Below are 23,998 nucleotides of genomic sequence, written 5' to 3'. Positions count from 1 at the left end.
ATTCCTTGCTTTACTCCAAAAGTATCTCCCTCTCAATCAATCAATCAAGCAATCTCTCTCTACTCTCTCTCTCTAGCTTCTCCCCTTGAATGTGGATCTGTGTTCCTAAATAAATCTCCTTGATTCTTAAAAACAAAAAACACTAGAGTCACACCAGGCACATTTCAAGTACTCTGGAGCCACAAGGTTTGCATAAGGAACAGTGCAAAGAAGAACATTTCCATCACCTGGTGAGTCTGAATGGACACAAATGAGAAGAACGTGACAGAGAATGAGGTGACTTGATGGATACCTCATTACTGGTCAGGGGTACTTGTACCCAGGTCTCAATGTAAATCCTATTCTCTGTAATTTTAATTCCTGGTGAGTATGCTTTCTCCTAAAGAAAATATCCTAGAACAGGACAAGATTTAACTCTCGCACCTGAGGGACTCATTTGAACATTAACTACCGTCCAGCTCCACAGAGAACTGGTTCAAATAGTTTCTTGGGAGTGTGCACTTGATAGCCGTCTTGGCTATACCCAGTGCGAGAAAGTCAACCAACACAGCAAAATATTATTTATTTTATTTTTATTTAACAGATATTTATGCAGTCCGTATTTTGTACCAGGTACTCCTCTAAGAGCTCGACAAACGAGAATTCATTTGATACTCGTAACAACCCATTGAAGAAGATAAATTATTATTATCCTCATTTTACAAATGAGGAAATGAAGGCCAGAGACGTTAAGTAACTCACCCATGGTCATCTACCTGCTGAGTACAAGAGCTGGCTGAGGCCCAGGCAGTTTGGCTTTGGGGCCTGTACTGTTTGCTAGAGCTCTCAGAACAAAATACCACAGGACGAGTGGCTTAATCAATAGAAATATATTTTCACATAGTTCTGGAGCCTACAAATCCAGGATCAAGGTATCAGTGGTTTCTCCTGAGACCTCTATCCTTGGCTGAAGGTGACCCCCTCTCTTTGACCTTATAATGCTTTCCTTTTGTGTATGTGCACCCTTGGTTTTTCTCTGTGTACCTTATGTAGGTATCAGCCAGACTGAGGTATTAAACCAAAGGAGATTAAAATAAATTACAGACTCAGTTTTGTGTCTGAAACACTACAAATTTTATGTTGGGGTGAGAAATAACAGTGGCTTTTTAAAAAATATTTTTATTAGTTGTTGATAAAATTTTTAATTTACTTTATTTATTTTTTTATGTGGTACTGAGCATCAAATCCAGTGCCTTGTTTATGCTAGGCAAGCACTCTACCATTGCTCTACAATCCCAGCCCAACTGTAGCTTTGATATATGTTTTGTTTGCTGATTACATGATTCTTTACACGAATATTAAGGCTTTTTTTTTCAAATTAACGTTATGTGTATCTACACACTGGTTGTGTTGTATCCATAGTTCATTTGAAATCTCACAACTACATGCATATATCACTTAGGCCCATTTTTACAGCTGAAGAAACTCAAAATTATAGCAATTAGATTGGTTAAACCTTGTCATAGAGCTGTTCAATGGGGTTGGTTGAGCCAAGTCTCAGACCAGGTGCTGCCACACACACATACACACACACACACACACACCACACAAAACAAATTCCTATAATCTATAATGCTAGACCCTTCTGATTGCTTATTAAATTAATACATAGTCTTGCAAGACAAATGATGCTATAACCTAAATAGTTTAAAAATCAGAAAACTGATAGATTCATTTTCTACAAATTTTAAATATGTTCCAAGCAGCACATACATATTTTGAGCTCAATCTATAATGACTCCAATTCTGTGTTCTTATGTTTACAACACACTTTTCTATACTCAAGTCATTTGAAATAAAGAATCTTGGCACAATAGGAAAAAAAAAGTTTCTTTATGAGTTTCGCCCTGTTCTTTCCTGTGGGGATATCATAATACCCAAACAGTGATATAAAACCATATTTTTATTGCCAGCTTGAAGTTCCTAAGTGCTCTACAGGACCTCTCATTAAATGGTACCAAGAATCCATAACGATGAACTTAATGGCATGCAGCATCTGCCCTCCATACTAGGACTTAGTATGGCAAAAGCACTTTACAAGATAAACAACGGACTGTGTGGCATCCTAACTGTGCTTCAACATTATATAAAGAAAAATGAACAGAAGAAATAACACTCATCAGGCATAAGCCGACAGGAGAGTTCTGATGGGATGTTTTCTAAAGCATCTTTTGTGAATTCTTGGGCTTCACTATTCTCAGAGAACAGGCAAGGGAGAGGAAAAGAGAGAGAGAAAGAAACACCAAGAAAAACAGAGAAAGAGACAGGACACTATGGAAACTTCTCTTAGACTCAACAGTTTGAGGTTTACTTGATATGTATGAGATCTAAAGAGTGTGGCTGGCTCCCTATTGCTTTTCCCACTAACCAACATTTCTTTAAAATCATCAAAGATTTTCATTGTGTCTTTGTTTTAACCAAGTATGCAAATGTCAACAGACATCCCAAAACATCCATGTTTCAGCTGTGCAAAAGAAAACAAGGCATGTGACACAACAGGAGAATCAGGGAGACATAAGATCAGGCTTGCCTTGTAAAAAGAATAACTATGACTGGAAACATATCGACAAAAAGTAAATAAATTGATTTCAAAAAGTGAACTAATGCTCAATGGACAAGCTGGGTCACTATGTAAAAAATAATAGTGAAGAGGTTTTAGAAATAAAATTTGCCTGAATATACCTGGTTTTAATTTTAAAGTTAAAGACAGACTTTTAACACTTTAAAAGATATTTTGAAGTGGTGTCATTTTGAAATAAAATGAACCATTTTTTAAGTGATAGTTGAAATACGCTTTAAGATAATGTGTTCAACCTGGCACCAGGGCACACGCCTGTAATCCCAGCAGCTCTGGAGGCTGAGGCAGGAAAATCTCAAATTCAAAGCCAGCATCAGGAATTTAGCAAGGCCCTAAGCAACTTAGGGAGACCTTGTCTATAAATAAAATATAAAAAGGAGGACCTGGGGATATGACTCAGTTATTCACCCCTCAGTTCAATCCCCAGTATCAAAAAAAAAAAAAGAAAGAAAAAAGATAATGTGCAATGTCAGAGAATTATCTTCCATCTCCCAAAATAGCTTTGTTGCTTACAAAATCAACTCGAGTATAGGAAATAAAATTTAAGTAAACATACGGAACATGTCTCTCTAACATACATACTGTGTGGCATCTATGATTTCAAAGCTGGGGTTCTAGGAGATCTTAGTGGCCATCTTTTTAAAATAATAAAAGTACATTATATATTCAAGAAGTAGACTTAGGATACAGATGCATGTGTAAATGTATATGTTCATAGTTATAGAATATAGATTTAAAATATAGGATATTTGAAATATTTAGTAATGAACAAAATACATGTGATTGTCATTGATAGAAAATATTTTATCATCATGAGTCTAGTATTATGTATAGCATTTGCCAATTGAGATATCCAAAACAAAACATTCCTAAAGAGGCTCACAAAATCTTATATTTAAAATTTATATGTCTCAAATTCTCCTACAGTTTTCCATAATGAAAGTTTCATTCATATTTATAAATATGTTGTTCATAAGATTTTTTTCTGCATGATACATACAAATATACTCATCTGTTTTACATGAAATTTAAGAAAGCGTTTAAGTTCATTGTATGGGAAATATTCTTATCCTTTTAAACTCCCAATACCATAAGCTTGAAAATTTGTCCTCTTCCCCTTCCTTGAATTAATGATGAAATATGTGTAAAGAGATGAAAGAGAACAAAAGAAAAAAATGTTTAATTCTATTAGCTTCCTATTTATTCTCAGTGAATATTCCTATGTATTTAATTAAATTTTTTTTGTACAATGAAAGGTTTGTAAAAACATGTATTGCATAGAAATGTAGATGTTTTGTTAAAGCCACTATTTCATAGCCACGGGAGTCTCTCCTAAATTATACATGTGCACATCATGTTTGAATACATTTGTATCCAGCATGAAGCTTGAGCTATACAGGTACCGTCATTCTGTATAATAACTAGCGGACTTCAGCATAGGCTGAGCATAGCCAAATTTTGAAATCATACCAAATTTGGAGAAAATATTCAACATAAACAAAATATGTGGCAACATAAAAACAAACCGTAAAATTTTTATCAGTGGTAGTTTGGGGAGATCTATGTAACTTGTCTGCACCCAACCCAAGCTTAAAGGAACATAAAGCTTGACGCACTATAAACACAAGCAAACCTACTTATATTATTATCACACACACATAATACATATGACATTTATATGCAATTTTCAACACATTAGTCTCCTTTTCCTCCCATTAAATTACCCCATGAAAAACTAGTTCCCATTTCTGCCAGATTTTAGTTATAACCAATAGAAAAAGTAGTTTGCTTTTCAATACCAAATCCTATATGTATCATGAATATGGAATGGTTTATTGACGTTCTCAAAAAGAAAGTATTAAACTGAGAACTTTATAAGCAGAAATTTGTTCCCTTCTCCCCTTTCCAACACATAATCCCAATATTGTTCTTAAAAGGTTAAATATCAAAGCTATCTCCCCAAAACTCCCACGGTATGTCTGCATTTTTGAAATACTTTAAATCACATTTTGTGAGCCTGCAAATGAATCATGGATTTTAAGAAAATAGTAAGGTTGTAGGTAGGCAGAAAAGCTGTTAGTCAACTGCCACGCTATTGTAAGAAAGAAATGGGGGTGTTCTGAGTAGAGAAGGAAGGGTTTGGAAGAAACTGTGGAATGGGAATGATTAGAAACTGAATCTGGGAGCTGAATGCGGGAAAATGTAGTGAGACAGGACAAAAGGGCACACATTCTATACTTCTGCATTGAGCCTACACATGGGCAGGGTGGTGTCATGTAAGGAGATAGGAACTAATTGAGGAAGAATGTTTTTTTTTTTTTAAATTTTTTATTGTTGGCTGTTCAAAACATTACATAGTTCTTGATATATCATATTTCACAATTTGATTCAAGTGGGTTATGAGCTCCCATTTTTACCCCATATACAGATTGCAGAATCACATCAGTTACACATCCATTGATTTACATATTGCCATACTAGTGTCTGTTGTATTCTGCTGCCTTTCCTATCCTCTACTATCCCCCCTCCCCTCCCCTCCCCTCCCCTCCCCTCCGCTCCCCTCCCCTCCCCTCTTCTCTCTCTGCTCCCTCTACTGACATTCGTTTGTCCCCCTTATATTATTTTTCCCCTTCCCCTCACTTCCTCTTGTATGTACTTTTGTATAACTCTGAGGAAGATGAAATTAAAACCTTCCACGATAAACAAAAGTTAAAAGAATTTGCAGCTAGAAAACCATCTCTTCAAAACATCCTTGGCAAAACATTACAGGAAGAGGAAATGGAAAATAACAATGAAAACCAACAGTGGGAGGTAGGACACTAAAGGGGGGAAAATAATCAAAGAGGAAAACAAACCATGTTTAGTAACATAAATAAACAAATATGGCTGGAAGAACAACCCATATCTCAATAATAACCCTAAATGTTAATGGCTTAAACTCACCAATTAAGAGACACAGGCTAGTAGAATGGATCACAAAACAAGACCCAACAATATGCTGCCTACAGGAGACGCATTTGATAGGAAAAGACATACATAGGCTGAAGGTGAAAGGTTGGGAAAAATCATATCACTCATATGGACTTCGGAAACAAGCAGGAGTATCCATACTCATATCAAATAAAATATATTTCAAGCCCAAGTTAATCAAAAGGGATAAAGAGGGACACTACATACTGCTCAAGGGAACCATACACCAACAAGACATAACAATCATAAATATATATGCCCCAAACAATGGTGCAGCTATGTTCATCAAACAAACTCTTCTCAAGTTCAAGAGTCTAATAGACCACCATACAATAATCATGGGAGACTTCAACACACCTCTATCACCACTGGACAGATCTTCCAAACAAAAGTTGAATAAGGAAACTATAGAACTCAATAACACAATTAATAACCTAGACTTAATTGACATATATAGAATATACCACCCAACATCAAGCAGTTACACTTTTTTCTCAGCAGCACATGGATCCTTCTCAAAAATAGATCATATATTATGTCACAGGGAAACTCTTAGACAATATAAAGGAGTAGAGATAATACCATTCATCCTATCTGATCATAATGGAATGGAACTGAAAATCAACGATAAAAGAAGGAAGGGAAAACAATACATCACTTGGAGAATGAACAATAGGTTACTGAATGATCAATGGATTATAGAAGACATCAAGGAAGAAATTAAAAAATTCTTAGAGATTAATGAAAACACAGACACAACATATCGGAATCTATGGGACACATTGAAAGCAGTTCTAAGAGGAAAATTCATTGCTTGGAGTTCATTCCTTAAAAAAAGAAAAAACCAACAAATAAATGATCTCATACTTCATCTCAAAATCTAGAAAAAGAAAAGCAAAACAACAGCAAAAGAAGTAGAAGGCAAGAAATAATGAAAATCAGAGCTGAAATTAATGAAATCAAAACAAAAGAAACAATTGAAAAAATTGACAAAACTAAAAGTTGGTTCTTTGAAAAAATAAACAAAATCGACAGACCCTTAGCCATGCTAGCGAAGAGAAGAAGAGAGAGAACTCAAATTACTAACATACGGGATGAAAGAGGCAATATCACAACAGACACTTCAGAAATACAGAAGATAATCAAAAATTATTTTGAATCCTTATACTCCAATAAATTAGAAGATAGTGAAGGCATAGATAAATTTCTTAAGTCATATGATCTGCCCAGATTGAGTCAGGAGGATATAGACAACCTAAACAGACCAATATCAATTGAGGAAATAGAAGAAACCATCAAAAGACAACCAACTAAGAAAAGCCCAGGACCGGATGGTTATACAGCAGAGTTTTACAAAACCTTTAAAGAGGAACTAATACCAATACTTTTCAAGCTACTTCGGGAAATAGAAAAAGAGGGAGAACTTCCAAATTCATTCTACGAGGCCAACATCACTCTGATACCTAAACCAGACAAAGACACTTCAAAGAAAGAAAACTACAGACCAATATCTCTAATGAACCTAGATGCAAAAATCCTCAATAAAATTCTGGCCACTGGGATACAAAAACTTATCAAAAAAAATTGTGCACCATGATCAAGTAGGATTCATCCCTGGGATGCAAGGCTGGTTCAATATACGGAAATCAATAAATGTTATTCACCACATCAATAGACTTAAAAATAAGAATCATATGATCATCTCGATAGATGCGGAAAAAGCATTTGACAAAGTACAGCATCCCTTTATGTTCAAAACTCTAGAAAAACTAGGGATAACAGGAACATACCTCAATATTGTAAAAGCAATCTATGCTAAGCCTCAGGCTAGCATCATTCTGAATGGAGAAAAATTGAAGGCATTCCCTCTAAAATCTGGAACAAGACAGGGATGCCCTCTCTCACCACTTCTGTTCAACATAGTTCTCGAAACACTGGCCAGAGCAATTAGACAGACGAAAGAAATTAAAGGCATCAAAATAGGAAAAGAAGAACTTAAATTATCACTATTTGCAGATGACATGATTCTACACCTAGCAGACCCAAAGGGGTCTACAGAGAAACTATTAGAGCTAATAAATGAATTCAGCAAAGTGGCAGGATATAAAATCAACACGCATAAATCAAAGGCATTCCTGTATATCAGCGACAAATCCTCTGAAATGGAAATGAGGACAACCACTCCATTCACAATATCTTCAAAAAAAAATAAAATACTTGGGAATCAACCTAACAAAAGAGGTGAAAGACTTATACAATGAAAACTACAGAACCCTAAAGAGAGAAATAGAAGAAGATCTTAGAAGATGGAAAAATATACCCTGTTCATGGATAGGCAGAACTAACATCATCAAAATGGCGATATTACCAAAAGTTCTCTATAGGTTTAATGCAATGCCAATCAAAATCCCAACGGCATTTCTTGTAGAAATAGAGAAAGCAATCATGAAATTCATATGGAAAAACAAAAGACCCAGAATAGCAAAAACAATGCTAAGCAGGAAGTGTGAATCAGGCGGTATAGCGATACCAGACTTCAAACTATACTACAGAGCAATAGTAACAAAAACAGCATGGTACTGGTACCAAAACAGGCGGGTGGACCAATGGTACAGAATAGAGGACACAGAAACCAATCCACAAAACTACAACTACCTTATATTTGATAAAGGGGCTAAAAGCATGCAATGGAGGAAGGATAGCATCTTCAACAAATGGTGCTGGGAAAACTGGAAATCCATATGCAACAAAATGAAACTGAATCCCTTTCTCTCGCCATGCACAAAAGTGAATTCAAAATGGATCAAGGAGCTTGATATCAAATCAGAGACACGCCGTCTGATAGAAGAAAAAGTTGGCTACGATCTACACACTGTGGGGTCGGGCTCCAAATTCCTCAATAGGACACCCATAGCACAAAAGTTAATAACTAGAATCAACAAATGGGACTTACTCAAACTAAAAAGTTTTTTCTCAGCAAAAGATACAATAAGAGAGGTAAATAGAGAGCCTACATCCTGGGAACAAATCTTTACTCCTCACACTTCAGATAGAGCCCTAATATCCAGAGTATACAAAAAACTCAAAAAATTAGACAATAAGAGAACAAACAACCCAATCAACAAATGGGCCAAGGACCTGAACAGACACTTCTCAGAGGAGGACATACAATCAATCAACAAGTACATGAAAAAATGCTCACCATCTCTAGCAGTCAGAGAAATGCAAATCAAAACCACCCTAAGATACCATCTCACTCCAGTAAGATTGGCAGCCATTAGGAAGTCAAACAACAACAAGTGCTGGCGAGGATGTGGGGAAAAGGGTACACTTGTACATTGCTGGTGGGACTGCAAATTGGTGCAGCCAATTTGGAAAGCAGTATGGAGATTTCTTGGAAAGCTGGGAATGGAGCCACCATTTGACCCAGCTATTCCCCTTCATGGTCTATTCCCTAAAGACCTAAAAAGAGCATGCTACAGGGACACTGCTACATGGATGTTCATAGCAGCACAATTCACAATAGCTAGACTGTGGAACCAACCTAGATGCCCTTCAATGGATGAATGGATAAAAAAAATGTGGCATTTATACACAATGGAGTATTACTCTGCATTACAAAATGACAAAATCATAGAATTTGCAGGGAAATGGATGGCATTAGAGCAGATTATGCTAAGTGAAGCTAGCCAATCCCTAAAAAACAAATGCCAAATGTCTTCTTTGATATAAGGAGAGTAACTAAGAACAGAGTAGGGTCGAAGAGCATGAGAAGAAGATTAACATTAAACAGGGATGAGAGGTGGGAGGGAAAGGGAGAGAGAAGGGAAAATGCAAGGAAGAATGGTTTTGAAAGGAGACAGATGAGTTCAGCTTTAGGCATGTGGAGTAACCGCAAGTTGTAAATAGACATAGACAGCAGGTGGTGGAAGAGAGGTATCTGGAGCTTGGAAGATAAGTGGGAGTTAAAGGATTTGGAAACAATGGCATAGAGCCCACAGTGGACTCCATGGGAGTAAATGTGACAAATCACAAGCAGCATGTGGTGAGAGAGGCAATGCAGAACTAAGCAGGAGAGGAGCCCATGGAGGAGACACAGCAGGCGAGTCAGGTGACATTTGGCTCCTGCTGCCACAGGTGATGGCAGCCTTTCCCAGAAGCAGGTGGATGCTGCAGAGAGGCCAGAAATGTAAGGCTAATGTCTGTTGATTTTGTTGTGATGACAAAGCTATCTTTAAGAAAGATTTTATCATCTAAATCTTTTAACCTTTGATAGATCAAGTAGCCAAAAAAAAAAAAAAAGATGGAAAAAACAGTAAGAGATTGAGAATATAATAATAATTTCAAGTTTGAAGAAGTTATTATAAATTTCTACATCTCAGATACAAAGCATAATTTATTTTAAAGTATTTATAAAATAACAGAAAAACTTTATAAGGAAAACAAGTAAGAAAACCACTAATTACTCAGAATGTTTAAACAAAACATGGGGGGGACAAAATGCTAATATCTTTAAAATGAAATACAATTTACAAAATAACAACTGGTCCAGAATGAAATAAAACTAGAATTAAAAACTTTCAAAAACACTAAAAATGGCAACACACATGGCAGGGTTTATGCACCTAAGATTCATTACAAATTCATAGTTTTTGATCATTTCATCATTTAAACAAACAACATGTGATACATATAAGAAGTCTATTTTTTTAAAAGAAAGTTGATGAAAACATTAGTATTTGATTGAGAAAATAAGAGTAGCATTAATAAGTCCATAGGAATTATTTTAAATTAATTCTTATAAAAATAAAAATAAAATAAATAAAAATAAAAATCAATAAAAATCAAACATTAATTCTTTAAAGAAATATAAAACACTATGAAAAAAAAGACTATAAAAGTGTTTTTGAATGTAGAAGAGATGGCATGACAGGACCATACTCATGAATGTAAAAAACAAATACTCCAACGATATCCATTTTTAGGGTAAATTTGTTTTAACTAATACTTTTTAATATTTTTGATTACTTTGATGATGATGGTGAAGACACATTGTTATTGGGCAAAAACCATAAGGAAGTAAAAAAGAAATGAAAATTGACTAAATTTTTAGAAATGTAATCAACTTACTACCTCATTTTATATTAAATAAATTCCTGATAATAAAATTCCAAAATGTAAAATAAAGAAACATGTTAAACTTTTATTGATACTGAACTGCTCTGAGACTAAAAACAAGTTTTCTATGAACAATGGGAAAAAACCCACAAAATGTACATACAACTTCATAATACAAATAAGTATATAAGGTAAAACATAAAATTAGAAATAGTATTTTTAAAATGTTATAAAACATATACTAGTCATATAAATATCTCTTGCCAATCAAAAGGAAAAGATGAACATCTTAGTTCCACACAGTCCTGTTATGTGCATTTGTGCCAGTATCTATAATACACATATAGACAAATGTTCAACTACACAAGTAATTAAAAAAGTTTGAAAACTAGTAAGAGTTGAAGGTGTGCATATGTAGTTACAGAAGTGAAAATAGATGCAAACTTCTGAAGGCAACTAGGAACTATGAAACCAAAGCCACAAAACACACACATCTTGTTTCAGCAATTTTACTTCTAGTATTTAAGCCTAAAGGATAATAAAGATATATATGATTTTCTCATTAAAATTATTCATATTATGTAATATATAAAAACATAAGCAACAATTTTTATGTACTTTATTAAGCTGTTCCATGACAGAACATCATGTAACTATGTGAAACATTTTAGAAAAGCACTTAGAAAGGTATAAAAATATTAATAACATACTGGAAAAAATGAGGTTATAAAATGATATGTGATAGAGTATGATTTTCAATAAAGCACATAGGCAAGGATACAGGACTTCATGACCCATAGCCTTAACAATGATTCAACGTGGTAGCTAAGCCATACTGTGGAAATGATGGTGGAAAGCTCCTAGATGCATATTGACTGTGTCTGGTGTCTAGAAATCTAAAGGCTTCCACACATCCACAATGGTAGAATTGCTGCAAAGGTCAGTGTTTTGATGCAAGTATAAGACCACGACCAAAAAGCAAGGAAGGGTAACTACTTGAATATCAGATGCCCAGGAACCCCAATGGGATGCCGAGAAACCACCTGAAAGGAAGATGGAACCCATGCATCTCAGTGATTACCAATCATCCCATAGTAGAAACCAGTAGACAGCCAAAGGATATCACAAGGAATCAAGAATCCCTTTGTTCTTGATGCTATGTATATACTGTAAGCCCACCTAATTTACTTATATATTGTCTTAAGGTAGGGAAGGGGACAAGTGAAGTTCTAAAGGACTAGCAATTTTCCTAAAGAGAATCACCCAAATTTTAAAAATCAGGCCTGAATGGAGCTAAGTTTTGAGTAGACTTTGATATTTAGAATGAATGTAAGCTTTCAAACTATAGGAAGTGGAGCTATGGTTAATTGGCAAGTCTAAGTATTCTATGTTATTTTCAAGGGTTAGTGTATTAATGTTATATAGCTGTGAAATAAATTGCCATTCTAAATTCACCACCTAGGAACAATCAATGTGATTATGCTAGTATATTTCCTTCTGGCTTTTTGATGTATTAATCAAAATTAAGATGAAATATTTTAAGTGATTAGTAGCCTACATTTTCATTTCAGATGAAATAGAATCATGGATGGATTTATAATACAATTCAGATATGCAAGAAAATTAAGCTGATGCCAGTGTGTGATGGTCATGGAAGTACAAATTCCATTTACTACAATGAAGCTTACAAAGCTGATAGAGAATGTAAAATTAAAGACTCTATTTCTCCTTCTTGACAGGGAATTTAGAATGATTTTCCTTTTCCATATTTTCTGTATTTTTACTATATTTTAAAAAATATCTTTTATTTACTTTTATGTGGTGCTGAGGATTGAACCCAGTGCCTCACACGTGCAAGGCAAGTGCTCTCCCACTGAGCCTCAGCCCCAGCCCTTTACTGTATTTTTATAATGGGAATGTATGATATTCAAAGTAAAAATTCAATATGTATTCTATATATTTGTAAACCATGGCTTCCAAAGCAAGAAATCAGAAAATTACTAGGCACAATATGAGCCTTTCTTCACAGCAGTAAACATAACTTGAGTGATGTCTAAGTTCCCTGATGGCAAATTTTTTTGGACCTAAATCATGATATAAAATTCAAAGCATGGTGTTTTGAAAGCACTTCACTGCAGATTCAAGAGCTGTTATGTATGTGAACATGAACTCAGAAGGTGCTAAGCTGAGGCCAATCAGAGGGAGTTTCCAAAGGATTTAAACTCTGCCATAGCCCCAAGAATCAGTCTACAAACAATTTCAAATTTAATAAAAGTAGTTCATGTGGAGTCCAAATGTCACATTAACTGTGAGACCAAGAGCGAGGGTGTTTTTGGGTGGCACCTGCAGGCAAGAACAGACACTGTGCCTGACTGACGTGAAGGTAGTTGCTGCACACTTCTGTCCCCTCCAGAACATTTACACTCAGTGTCAAGCTTGGCTGCAAAGGGCACCGTTCTCCTCATCAACCCCGTATGTGAGCACTACGTCAACAAGCCCACAGTGCACACACGTGACCCCTGCAAACTAACCCACAAAAACACACTCTGTTGAATACACACCAACCTCCATGTGTGAAAGATAATACTATGCTTTTATGTGATGAGTGAGATTTTATTCTTAATAAGTTAAAAAAATTATGAAACTACTAATATGCCTTGTCTTTAAGTCACTGTTTTGACTACATAGACCTAAAATTCTCTTCCCTCTTTTCCTTAACGTCTATTTTCTTTCCCAATTAAAGCCATAATCAAATTTAAGGAAATATCTATCTGTGAATTTCTGAAACTACATCAATTCATTGCAGTCATTTTAATTTTCCATTTTTAAAGCCTTGGTAAATAAAATAAGGGCACTAAAGTAAGAAAATATTCAAATAAATACCTAAACACTTCTATAGAGAGATGGTAACACACCAACTCAGTACTGTTGACTTTTTGGCTATCAGCTAATTACATGAAAGGTCAAAGCTGGGATAAAAAAGGAGATTTAAAGAGTTAAAGCATCATGAAAGCACGTCTAGGATTTTCGTAATCCAGACTTTATAGATGGTAAGGACTGCCTTTGTTAGCAAATTCTTCATCATGGGAATTAAGAGGCAAATCCTGCTTTTCTAAGCAAAGTGTTGTTGAAAAATAGCATTCAAACGCTGCCTACGCTTGCTTTGGGTTAAAATAGCAGATATCCATATGCCTTGCAAAGATAAAAATATTTAATTCTGGCGCTCAAGGAAAAGTTTTCACTGACTGCTGATGTAGGTAGGGCATGACTGAGTTCATTCTGTATTCACTGAGTTTTCTCTTTTTTGAAAGTATACCTTTATTTGTAACTCTCAATCTATTATTATTTATCTATCAATCGATCGATCGATCTATCTCTACAGTTATTATACAAAACAAAATATGAAAAGGGCCAGGTGTGGTGGTGCACACCTGTAATCCCAGAGGCTCACAAGACTGAGGCAGGAGAAGCTCAAACCAGCCTCAGAAACTTAGTGAGATCCTGTCTCAAAATAAAAAATAAAAATACAGGCTGAGCATGTGGCTCCATGGTTAAGCACCCCTCAGTTCAATCTCTGGTACAAAAAAAAAAAAAAGACTTAGTGATAGTTTATATCTGCTACTAGTTAACTAAATATGCTTTAGTACCCTTCACCCAAAATGTAATGATTTACTCAATATTTATCTTAAAGATCCAAAAAATAGTTATAAGAAAACAGTTATATAGAAAATGCTATGCATCCCTAACAATGAACCTAAGTAAAGTTACCCAGGCAATGATCTCTTTTGTTGTTTCCTGAAGAAAAACTTCAAAGCTTTTTTATTAATAATTCTCCAAGGGATGATTTCCAAGTGCTTTAATGAAGTGTTTTGTATTGTTTACAAGTCCTGAAAGAAAACAGCACTATGGCATCTCAGTCAGAGTCCATCTAATTGTGGGGCTGGGAGGGAAGACAAGCAGGGCCAGATTCTTTCTAGAATCTGAATAAAAGTAATGGGACAGCAGCTGAGAAAAGTATTTCAGAGAAGAGTTTTGTCCAGGCTGGGGATTCCACCTCACAAAGAAAACTGTTGTGTAAGTACTTTTGAAGGACTTTCTATTCTTACATTAGCAATTCATTTTCTTATATTTTGTTATTTATTAATTTTGTATCACAATTTATGTACTAATCTGGAATACTCCATAAACTGAATTTTTCATTTAACTTACTAGATGACACATATCCTCATGTAGGTTTTGTAAGAAAGCTTGTGGATGACATTTTCTGAGCTCCTGCATATTTAAGTATGTCATTTCCATTGCCTTCATTCATAAAAAATTCATAACCTGACCCTAAATAATAATGTGGGGTCACAGCCTTTTCCTCTCAGAAATCATTAGACATTATTCCGTTGGCTTCTGCCATTTGGTTCTGCAGAGAAGTACAAGGTTAGTCCAACCTGGGCAGTAAGGGAAAAAGGCACCCCTGTGGACACAGATACCCAGCCATTGCTTTCCTTTTGCACACACTACTCTCTCCTAAGAATATTTAAAATTATTTAGCAGTTTCCCGCTTCTGCACTGCACATCAAACATCTCTTTCATCCTTTTGAGCTTTTTCCACCTTTGTTTAACATTTAGGGAGAGTTTATCATATTTGTCTTCTACATTACTGAGATGATTTCTTAGTGTCAAATCTTCTCTGCTGGCTCTGTGGATTTAATTTGGCTGCTGCACTTTAAAATTTCATTACTTGCTCTATTATCACTTTCTTCTTGTCCTTTTCCCTTTCAATGGTTCTTTTCCTGTGGGTTTCTGATTCTGTTTCATAATAATCATATCTTCTGACATTCTACTCAGATGGCTAGTCAACTTTTGTACTTTTTTTTATTTCCCTTTGAGTCTCGAGGGTGATTTCTTTTTTCTCCTCTTTCCTTTGTAACGTTCTTAAAGGTTCAGTATTGAATTTATTAACACTTTCTAGTGATAGAAGAGGTATCAAATAAAGCAAAAGTGATATAGAACAGGCTGGTCATCGCTGTCTCTAGGCAGTATTAAGAATCGAACAGGTTTTTATGTCATTTGGTTTCCTGAAATTGAAATCTGACTTTCTCTGAATAATCCCAGTTACTAGTTTTATCTCTGGCCATGGAACCTTGTATTTAGAGGCAATGATCCTTGTTCTCCACCAAAACTGCCCACCAGCTTTCTCCGTGTGTCAGTGAATATTTTGCTATGAATGCATATGAAAAGAAGAGAGAGAAAAAAAATAACAAGAGAACAGAGTAGGGGAACAACACTTGCATGTTAAAAGAAAAAAATGAACAACAGAAATAACAAAGGGCTTTCCATATTCTCTGCTCATTATTTCTCCTGAGGATTTTCTAATAGCGAGTGGACTGAGAGACACTGATGGGAGTGGAATAGAAGAGGGGTTGGAGATATCATAGTGGTTAACTCAGAGGTAGGAAATGTGCCCCAGAAGGCCAGCTGCTCATTCTCTGAGATGTTTCCAAACGAATGATCAGAGAGACATTGGGACATAGTGTAGGTTTTTCTCTGTATCTTCTCTTTTACTAGCTTGTTAAAGTTTTAAATTAAATAGCATTAACCAAGATTTTTCAACCCTATAATATCAGCCTAAAATTGATTGTTATATAAAATTTCCTATGTATCATGTCCGTAGATTTCAGTATTTTTTGAAGTGCCATAATTTTCCATTTTCTGAGCCTTTGTGAGTGTTTTAGTGGAAATCTGGGACTGGCTAAACTAGGTGCGGCTATTCGGGTACCATATATAGAGTAAGGTATAGTCACAACTTAAATCTATCTCATCTCACAAATCCTTTTCCTTGTCTCTCAGCTGATCAAAGGTGCTAGGTCCTGCCTGGCACCCGAGATTCATGCTTGTCTTCTGAGGGTCCTTTCTCATCCTCTAATCCTGTGAGAACTTGCTGCCTCCAACCTTTTAGTGAAAAATGGTGGTCCTTGAAGGGCTTTAGCATGGGTGGTTCTTGGTGTCTAATGGTCCGAACACAACCATGTTGAGGAGGATGACTCTCTCAGGACCTCAAAGGCCCAATCTCTGTGTTGCTGTTTACTGTGTAAGCCTCCTTCTCTCTCCTGGGATCTGTCCTTGCTCTCTGCCTATTCATGCCACTGCTCCAGGCAAGGGTGACACTGAAGGCCCATTGGCTCACATTAAAGCTTGCTCTTGCAGCTGGCTCTTCTGTAGCCCATCAGTTCCTGGTTGGGCTGCAACCTCTCTGGACCTGAGTCTGATTGGTCTGATACCTGCTGCCTGATTTCTGGGGCCTGATTTTCCTCACTCTGCTGTCTCCCTCTTTCCTTTTCATGCTTTATTGCCCTAGATCCAGAAGTCCTTCTAATTCAGTTTCCTGCCTGATTTCTCCTAAAATTCAGTTTCTGCTCTCTTTTTTGCCTTTGGTATATAGTATTTATGCAGTTATAGGAACCCTAACCAAATTTGTCAGTACCTGGCAGATCTGACTTGCCCTGTCTCTGTTCTCTTGATGGCATGGGTCAACAGGAATCCCTGGGGACTTTATATCTACAGAAGGCATATAATACCATTAAATCCTATATTTCAGCAATTACAGACTACTAACCATTAAAACAAATGCAAATTATCTCAGATTTAGAGCCTTAAAGGAATTCAGTGTAATGTAACACAGTATTAAACATTTTAAAAGTCAGGACAGGTTTGTTTAAAAGACAAAGAAACAAATTATTTAATTAGTCATGATTCAGAGACAGTCTAATCAACCAATAAGCTCTTAAATTCTTCTGCCATTTTTACTATAGCTACTGACTTAACTCTGTGGTGCAATACTGCCCACTTGCATAGCAAATTTTATCCATTATCTTAAATGATTTTTCAGACCAACAAATATCTTAAAGCCTTGCTACAAATGAGTGGTCCAAGGAGGTGGTCTACTCTTCTTTAATTCAAGTTGGAATTTAAGAAACAGTTATCGTAAGTAGATGAGTTAAAGATGTAAGAATTATTTTACAGGTCAAAGCTCAAGTTATTGATTAGATACCAAGCTGTCCACAAGACGTACAGCTTATTCAAGCCACAAAAGAAAATCACATTTGTAATTTTAAATTTTCTATTTGATATATTTAAAAAGTAAAAAATTAAAAGTCAGTTAAGATTAAATATAATAAATTTAAATTAACCCCAATATAACCGCAATGTTAACATTTCATTATTAAATTACTTGTGTGTGTGTGTGTGTGTGTGTGTAGTGAGTGCACTAAGAATGTGAGGTTTCATGTGTATTATAAACCTACAGAACATTCCAACTGGGAAGCATATTTTAAATGATCAATAGCCGATAGGGCCAAGATATTTTAATATTTAGCATAGCAGACAGTGAAGGTCTAAATATGTATGTTATCATCACACTTTATGAAAAAAATGTTCTAGAAAAAGAGTAGGTAAAAATTAGTGATAAGTATATGAGTTACTACATATGTTAATTTAGGTCAATTAGCTATAAAAACCTGTTAGATTCTGAATACTGCCTAGGGACAATGATGACCAGCCTCTTCTATATCACTTTTCCTTTAATCAATACCTTTTCTATAAGGTAAGGGCCAAACTATATCATTATATTGTATGCATGTATATCACAATATGTATATTTCAAGACAAGTTGGAGATGATAAACATACATAATTTATAAATTTGTTAATTCAAAAAAATTTAAAAATGGATGTGAAGAAATAAGTAATGTAAGAGGCAATGATAAATGGTTTTCTCTTACCTACACAGATCTTCTTTTATGTGGAGGGAAATCAGTTCCTTGGGAATATGAAAAGAAAGTATGCTCTCTGACATCTGCTCCCGGATCTGCATCCACTTATTGTCAGACGTGGGAAATCTATATAATTTACACACTGGATTCTTGAACACTGGGAAGAAAAAAGAAAAAGGTAATTGATAAATTACAAACAAATGCATATCAGATGAAGCAAAATTAATGTTAATCAGGGTAACATTCTATTTATTGGCTCAAAAATTTATCAGAATTCATTAGTGTATTTGAATTTCTAAGGATTTTATTTTTATAAACCTTTTTAATGAAGCTTCTAAAACATAGTCTTTGTTAGCTAACAAATATATAAATAAATATTCAACAGAGTTAACAATTAGAACAATGCAACTTAAAACGATAATGAGATTTCATCTAACTTAGGTTAGAATGGCAGCCATTAAGAATACAAACAAATCCAGAGAGGATATGGGGAACAAGGAACGTCTCTACACTGTTGATTGGATGGTAAACTAATACAACCACTATAGAAATCAGTATGGAGGTACCTAAGGAGACTAGGGATGAAACCGCCATCTGACCTAGCTATACCAACCACTTCTCACTTTTTATCATAAAGAATTATGTCATCATATTATAGTGACACATGCATACCCATGTTTATAGTAGTACAATTCACAACAGCCAAACTGTGGAACCAGCCAAAGTGTCCATCAACAGATAAATGGGTAAGGAATATGATATATATAACAATGGAGTTGTTATGGTTTGCATATTGGATACCCCCCAAAAGCTAATGTATTAAGACAATGCAAGGAAGTTTAGAGGTAAAATAATCAGGTTTTGAGTCTTAACCTAATCAGTATATTAATCCTGGGATGGGGATTAACCGGGTGGTAACTGTAGGCAGACAGAGTGTGGCTGGAAGAGGTGGGTCATTGGCACATGCCTTTAGGATACGTATTTTGTCCTTGGTGAGAAGAGCTGTCTCTTTGCTTCCTGATTTCATGTCGGGAGCCCATTTCCTCCTCCACACCCTTCAGCTATGATGTTCTGCCTTGTCTTGGCCCCAGAGCCATGGAGTCAGCTGTCTGTGACCGCTAAAACCGTGAGCATCAAATAAATGTTTCCTCCTATAAAATTGTTCTTGTCAGATCTTTTGGTTATAGCAGCAAAAATGGTGACTAACATGGGAGTTTTGATTCAGCCATCAAGAACAGTGAAATTATGTCATTTTCAGGAAAATGGATGGAAATTGAGAACAGTATGTGAAGGGGAATAAGCCAAACTCAGAAAGTCAAGGGCCATATCTTTTTTCACATACACGGAAGTTAAAGAGTAGTGAGGTATCTCATGAAAATTGAAGAGAGATCGGTAGAGGAAAGGGACCAGAAGGAGGGAGGAAAGGACGAAAAGAAGAAACTAGAGAATGATACCAGCCAAATTATATTATTATATTGTATGCACGTACAAACATATAACAATGAGTTCCATTATATACAAATATAAAGCCCTAATAAAAATATGGAAAAAATTATATATATCCAACTCCAATTCATAAATGTGGCAAGTGTGGTTCTCTGATTTACTACCTATTGACTGCTTTCTCTTCTAGTTTTTTTATAAAGCATTTGTGCCTGTAAATATAGACGAAAATATAAGTACATACACATCACACACATTTTTTTTTTGCACTGCTTGGGATCAAAACCAGAGCCTCATGCATACTAAATAAGTTCTTTACCACTTTAATATACACTTCAACAAATGTATCTCTGAATTTCTTCTGACTACTCTTGGTCATCTTTATACACTTACTTAACAGGTGAAAACTGATACGTTATTTCTCAAGTTTCAAAAAGCCCTACTAATAAAAAATCTTGTATGTCAGAAAGGTTCATTTCTTTGGTGGATGGTCTATCAAAATTCAAATATTATATATATTTTAAAGTGCCAGTGAGTCTACACCACACTTTCCTGAAATCACAGATTGTCAGAAGCTAGTTAAGAGAGAATGGACAAACTATCTAGGACAAGTGTACAATGACTAGAGATGAAGAACAGGTCATACTACCAAAGATTTAAAAGGATTCAGGAAGAGTGGGGGCTCAGTGGGTAGGATAAGACACAGTACATTTCATAAAACCAGAATTCACACACACTTCCAAGCCATATCTTTCGGGGCAGAATGCTTTTCCCATTGCTTTTGGGCAATGAATATCTTTGTTACATACATACACTAAAGTTTAGTGGGCAATAAAACCTCAGATCAATCACTAATCAAGCATCTATTATTAGTTGGCTACAGTTTATCAAAAAAAGTTGATTAAAATATAGTTGATATTGAAGTGGATGCTACACTTTAAAAAATATCAAGCATGGTGGCCCAGGACTCCTCAATATTTAGGCATAAATACCTTTCAAAATTTTTAGGGCTCTGTAAGACAACCATATCTCATTCACTACTTCAATAAACATACAATATCTTTCTGAGCATTGAAATGAGAATCTGTTTATCCATTCTTCTGCAGCCATCCATTCTCAAAGGGATACTCTGAGCATTATCATTATCACAATTGGCATCGATTACAGCAGAGACCTTGATGTCAAGCATCCCACTCTTCAACCCACAGATTCAAATCTCTGGTAAATTTTACATATCCCTGTCAAGAATGAGGCAGCAGCTTCACCTTTCAACAGGACCAAGAGAGGCCAGAAAACAGTAGAATATTTCCAGTGTGCTGAGAGAAAATATTTTAAAATCTAGAGCTGTGTGCCCAAAGAGATTATCCTTTGAATATATTCATGACCATTTAAGTTTTGTCAATTAGATTCTATCAGAAATACATACAGAGCCTTCATTATATTTATTTCCTTTCATCTAAAATAGAAGAACTTGCTGTCAGTCAATAAAAGAAACTACATGATTCCATTCATTTTTAAAGTGACAATGTTTCAGAGATGTAAGAATTTTACTACCGCTTCTGTTAACATATCTCTAGAGTTGAAATATGTATTGAATGCAATATAGTGTCAGTCAGGTTAAATCATATGGATGAGATCTCATGAATTCTAATATGTATCACATGGTTAGGAATATTAATGCTTCCTTTTATGGAAAAACAAAAACTTCAATCCCTAAAATATCCAAATTGTTGCATAACACATAAATATTCAATCAATATAGGTGCTATGTCTTAATCTCTCTCTTTTTTTAATTACACAGAATCTTTATATCATCCAAAATACAGTCAAGTAGAATCATCGGACGTTTCTTGCCCTTTATAGGTAAATAATTATTTTTTTTAAATTCACATTTTGAATTATGTGAGAAAGCAGAAAAATATTTTCTCTGTTAACCCCAAATATATCACTTAACTTTTGACATGTTTTTTGGCTTTCCATTTTAATGTGTTTTTTTTTCCTGTGTTCTAAAAAGAAACCTCTACTAAGTCACTTAAGCAGAAATCAAGAGCAGTTTGATTAATGAGTTTGGGGACGCTCCTTTGGACACCAGGCACACATCATCCAAAGACAACACGTGAATACTGTTATTTTTGAAGGAAATACCTGGGGAAAATGATCAAAAAGTCAGGCAGCTTAATCATGCCCCCTCCCTCAAAAATATTCTGCACAACTTTCCTTTCATAGATTCTGATTTTTAAGACTCATGTCTTCAAACGTTGGCACTAAACTGTATACATTAACCAGTATCTAAATGCAGATATGGTGGGATCTACTTTGCAACTCAGATCCACCAGCATTCCTTCCTGAGCACTTGCTATGTCTGAGGCAAGGAGACCTAGTGTTTATCAGAAAATACTATATGATGGACATAATAATAAAAATGAGGAAGTATGATCTGACCTTAAACCTTGATGCAAGTTCATTGCACTAGTCACAAAAAGACCTGCTAAAATATCTCAACTCAAAATTCTTGCTTTCATGGTGGGGTTAGTCATCATCACATTAAAATAATGGCATAGTTCTCATGCATCCAATATTAAACAATGGTTCATAAATGATAAATGCTTTGGCCAACTTTTTAAAATGCTTCTACCTTGTATCAGAAATACGATTTCAGCAATTTTGCATACATGCTCCAACTGTTCATGGGAGTAAATGACTTTGTGAATGGCTTTCAGCTCTGATTCTCCATTGTGTCAAGTATTTTTTCATGTAGGAGCAGCTTTCTTGACCATATACTAGGCCAATAACAATTTCAATGTAGCAAGACAGCCCTGCATGTATCCTCCATCTCCAATTTTTACAGTGCTTTTTGCCAGAACAATTGTTAAAAACATTATGTGCCAGATTCTACCAAGAGAAAGATAGTTTAGGTATTTTGTACCATATCATGGTCTTATGCTGACTTAATGAGGGTTAAAGTTCCAAACTGGGCCAGATTTTAACTGTTCCCCTTTAGGGGGAATTTTAATCTGTTCCCCTTTAGGTTCACCTCTTGAGATGAACACAAGACAGTTTACTCCAAAATTGCAACCCCCAACTCAAACGTCTATATTATTTCTCCCGGAAATAACATTTAGCAAGGTAGCATGCCACCTGCCTTTCCTCAGGATTCGGCAGTTGTGAAAGCCAAGCTGTAGCAGTTCTGAATAATTCAAAATAAAGATGCCAAGGAAATGTTCAACAAAACCAACAGAGATAACACATAAAAAAGACTGCTGCTCAAGCAACCTCGGGCAGGAAAAATAAACCAGAGCTATCACAGGATGGTTTCTCTTTTCTGTTAACAAAGGACTGCTGGGGATACCAGTGGGTTGATTGGACAAGGAATTTTGGAAATACGATTCAGGGTCCAAGGGATCATCCAAAAGCTGGAACCCTTATTTCGTTGGGTTATCTTTTATACACTTCTCTGGGGAAAGCTCATCTGTGGTTATCTTCAAGCACTTTTTGCCTCCAGGATAAGGCAGAAGTTATATATTTAAATAGAATCTGACTTTATAGGCTTAGGGACTTAAAAAATCACTAGTTTAATGTACTGTGTACTCTTATAGAGGATCCATTCATTCTGTAGTTTTAATTATGCAGTTGTTTAATTGTTTAATTATTCAGCCTAATGTGCATACATTGCCTATTCTCCAAATGCTATATGACACGTATTCAGGGTAAGTCCTTGTAATCCAATTAGATACTGGCACACCCTCATTTGTGCTTGAAGATATCTTAGATATATATACATCTGAAATGTAAGTTGGCTGTTTTTAAAATTGGATAAGCATGGAAAAATCTAAACAGAGATCATAAGAACAGTATCCTAAGCATGGCTCTAAGCAAACAGAGGGAAAGAGAAACATGAGAAGGCCTCAGAAAATACAGCAAAGAGATATTCCTTTAAAAAAATGATATAGGAAAAATAAATTGTTGAAAAATTTAGATTCACAAGAAAATGTAGTGACATTTCTTTAGGTATGTTACGAATTCTAAATTGTATCGCAGTTTTAAATAATAAAAACGAGAGTAGAAATTGGATATAAGCTAAGTTGGAC

The 23,998-nt window shown here is 35.3% G+C and overlaps 1 protein-coding gene across 6 annotated transcripts in view; it reads right to left on the bottom strand.

Annotated features, from left to right (window-relative positions):
- Positions 1–23,998, bottom strand: part of Inpp4b (inositol polyphosphate-4-phosphatase type II B) — a 799,925-nt gene that overhangs the window by 204,327 nt on the left and 571,600 nt on the right. For all 6 annotated transcript variants that reach the window (XM_046459556.2, XM_046459553.2, XM_046459554.2 and 3 more), the window contains one exon: positions 18,477–18,624. In XM_046459556.2, coding sequence (XP_046315512.1) covers positions 18,477–18,624 — 148 coding nt within the window. The remainder of the gene's footprint in view (positions 1–18,476; positions 18,625–23,998) is intronic.

The sequence above is a fragment of the Marmota monax genome, unplaced genomic scaffold (assembly GCF_021218885.2).
Source record: "Marmota monax isolate L192 unplaced genomic scaffold, Marmota_monax_Labrador192_F-V1.1 WCK01_AAM20220418_F8-fsc00039, whole genome shotgun sequence".
NCBI classification, from domain to species: Eukaryota; Metazoa; Chordata; class Mammalia; order Rodentia; family Sciuridae; genus Marmota; species Marmota monax.
This window is presented reverse-complemented; position numbering and strand designations above follow the sequence as displayed.